The sequence below is a fragment of the Ctenocephalides felis genome, unplaced genomic scaffold, assembly GCF_003426905.1.
Source record: "Ctenocephalides felis isolate EL2017-DRISC unplaced genomic scaffold, ASM342690v1 CF-g0.4_SCAFFOLD_03347, whole genome shotgun sequence".
Classification (NCBI taxonomy): Eukaryota; Metazoa; Arthropoda; class Insecta; order Siphonaptera; family Pulicidae; genus Ctenocephalides; species Ctenocephalides felis.
In genome coordinates, this window is record NW_020539501.1 from 8087 (window position 1) to 11391 (window position 3305).

A 3305-nucleotide genomic window follows, 5' to 3' on the forward strand; every position below is an offset into this window, starting at 1 on the left:
GAATGACAGCGAAGAGCAAAATGTATTTTTCAATAATACAAGAAACGTATGACATTTCTCAACAAATTACCACCAATACGGCAAGTAAGTTAAAATTTCTTGAAAAATTACACCTTATTGAAAATGCTCGAGAACAATGCATAAAATTAAGCGACGAAATAAACAAATTAAGATATTTAGAGGATCCGAGTTTTGTACTTGAGTATGCCGACATGAGGGCCTTGGAAATTTTGTACGGAAAAATCAAACATATAGAAAAAATGTTGGATAATCAAAATATAAGTAATTCGCCAATACCGGACAGTGTTCCAAATCATCATTTACCATCCATAGAAGTTCCAAAATTTTCCGGCAATATACAACAATGGCTTTTATTTTATGAAACCTTTAGAGCATTAATTCATGAAAATACAAGATTAGATAACGTATCCAAATTTCATTTTTTAAAAGGTGCGTTAGAAGGTTCGGTATTAAAAATTTTTAATTTCATACTACCAACTGCAAATAATTATCCGATTTTATGGGAAGCACTATTAAAAAAATACCAGAATAAAAGATATTTAGCCACCACTTACTTTAAACAGCTCTTATCGTTTAAAACTATTACATCATCACAAATAGACCTATTTCTGGAACAATTCGATACAGCCGTACAAGCCCTTTCACAATTAAATCTTCAAGATGCATTTGACTTTATGATAACGTCTATGGCATTCTCAAAACTCGATCCCATTTTGCAGGAGAAATTTGAGCATTCTTATCAAGGAGAATTTCCTAAATACCAAGATCTCCTCAAATTTCTTCATAAGTCGCAACAAGCGAAAAATCAAGTTTATGGTATGACAAGTATAACTAACAATTACACAGATGATAAACCTAATGATAAAAATACAACATCTAGACTGTCATCATTCATGAAATATGATTATAAATGTCTTGTTTGCCGGGAAAAACATAGAACATTTACATGTTCAAAATTTCTTGCAATGAATATTCCTGATCGGCGAGCAATTATTCAGAAATTACATCTATGTGTGAATTGTTTAAGCCATAAGACGACAGTTGCGTGTCGATCGAATAGAACTTGTCTTATATGTGAGGAACCGCATCATACATTACTGCATATTGATAAGAATCTTGCGAATACAAATCAAGGTAATCCGTCTAATTTGAAATCTAATAATACAGTTTTATGCACTACCAGTAACAACAAACTTGCGCATAATACAACAATATTGCCGACAGCTGTAACAACGGTTTCTACCAAAAAGAAAAATAATCCACTACGTACTATAATTGATTCAGCAAGTGATAAAAATTTCGTTACATTAGCTTGGTGTAGAAAGGCCTATTTGAAAGTTCAACCAGTTTCAGCCAAAGTAATTGGATTAGGAAATTTGTCACAAAACGTAATAGGATTGGTTAACTTCACTTTAAAATCCACAATCAATCCCTATCAATTGCCAATATGTGCATACGTTGTGCAAGAAATTGTGAGAAAACAACCACAAACCACGATTCCAGTATCATCAATCCAATCATTCTTGAAGTACCCACTAGCGGATCTAAAGTTTTATGTGCCTCAAACGGTCGACGGCATATTAGGATGTGATGTTTTCAGCGAAGTTATGGGTACTAATAAGGTGAAAAATGGTCAAGGTTCACCTATAGCACTAGAAACCCGACTGGGTTATATAATAATGGGTTCGATATCAAATTTACTTCAACCTTCAAGTACTTTTACGCAATATTATTAAAAATGTTCTTTCTCATGAAATTTTGATTGAATTGATATTCTATGCCTCCATATAACGCTTCACTTTCGAACATACAAGACTACTATATGCCTTTCTATTTATTTAGCTACCAAAGCTATACATCTCGAGCTAGCTTCTGATTTGACAAGTGATACGTTTCTAGATTGCTTAAAACGATTTCTAGCTCGGCGCGGTCCCATTGAATGCATCTATTCTGATTGTGGAACAAATTTTATAGGTGCAAAAAATAATCTTGATTCCTTATATATTCTGTTAAATTCCGATGAGTATAAAACAAATTTTAAAGTCTTAATTTCACATAACATCGAATGGAAATTTAATCCACCGCATGCTTCACATTTTGGGGGCATTTGGGAAGCAAATATTAAATCAGTAAAAAACCATTTGTTAAAGGTTATGGGCACACAAATATTATGTTACGAAGAGTTTATTACCGTTCTCAATCAAATCGAGGCTTTACTAAACTCAAGACCGTTATGTTGGCAGAGTAGCGATCCATCGGATCCACAACCCCTTACACCGGCACATTTTTTGATGCAAGAACCACTGTCGGATATGCCGGTTGATTATGAAAACTTAAATTTGTCGAAAAGAAAGCAATTATTAGACCAAATAGTCGCATCATACTGGAAGCGATGGAGTAGAGAATATCTTACTGAATTACAGGTTCGTCAAAAATGGAACACTGTAACCAATCCTATAAAAAAGGATGATCTGGTAATTGTTAAACAAGAAAATACACGACCATTACATTGGGGATTAGGAAGGATCGAAGAAGTTTTTCCAGGCGACGATGGAATAGTGAGAGTAGCATCAGTCAAAATTGGAGACACACTAGTTAAGCGACCGGTGGTCAAACTTTGTCCTTTACCTTTTCAATAACTAAAACTGTGACAAGACATTCCAATTTCCAAAATAGTGAATTATTTTTCTATCAACCGATATCAAGAAATACAGGATTATAAAAGGTATCCCTTTTAGACTGGGGAATATGTTTGCGCCAGAACCTGTTAGATGGCGCCAGAGAATATTTTTAATATTCAGACAACACTTTTTTTCTGGCAATCCTAAAAGATTTGGATGTGATAGCTGATCTGACGGGTGAACAAGCTCTCTCGCGTTGGCTGGTCACGTACACCGTTTTACTTGTACTTTCCATACGTGTTTTTGTGATATATTTCGATCATTAGTTATTACTTAATGAAATAAATACCTTTTAATCAGTGCAAGTGTTACTTATTTGTGTTTTGAAGTTCATTTCTTCCCCAGAGTCCGAATTTGAAGCGAACTGAGATATCCGAACTCGAAGCCGCCATCCGACTGGACCGCCGAGCACGTAGAGAACGTCGAATATTTTACTTAATATATTCAATACTATCAATTCCTTGGAATAGTTATTGAGTCGAATTCAATTAGCTATTCCGAAAGGGTCTAACCAACCCCCATCCGTAACAAATTGCATAAATCTCTTTATCTGTTTTTTTTCTATTTATATATTAATCATGTTATATACATATATGTAAGAAT

General features: G+C 34.1%; 1 protein-coding gene across 1 annotated transcript; it reads left to right on the forward strand.

Moving 5' to 3' along the window:
• Positions 1-212: 212 nt before the first annotated feature.
• On the forward strand, positions 213-2660 carry LOC113382182. The gene is made up of 2 exons (XM_026620722.1): positions 213-1734; positions 1864-2660. Exons 1-2 carry the CDS (start codon positions 213-215, stop codon positions 2658-2660), a joined length of 2319 nt encoding a protein of 772 aa, XP_026476507.1.
• Positions 2661-3305: the final 645 nt, after the last annotated feature.

Bases quoted from the DNA above. Each gene is read 5' to 3' on its own strand.
- LOC113382182 (XM_026620722.1), top strand. From the start codon at position 213: ATGAGGGCCTTGGAAATTTTGTACGGAAAAATCAAACATATAGAAAAA. The intron at 1,735-1,863 runs GTACTTTTACGC...CTATTTATTTAG, and splicing joins AAATTTACTTCAACCTTCAA to CTACCAAAGCTATACATCTC.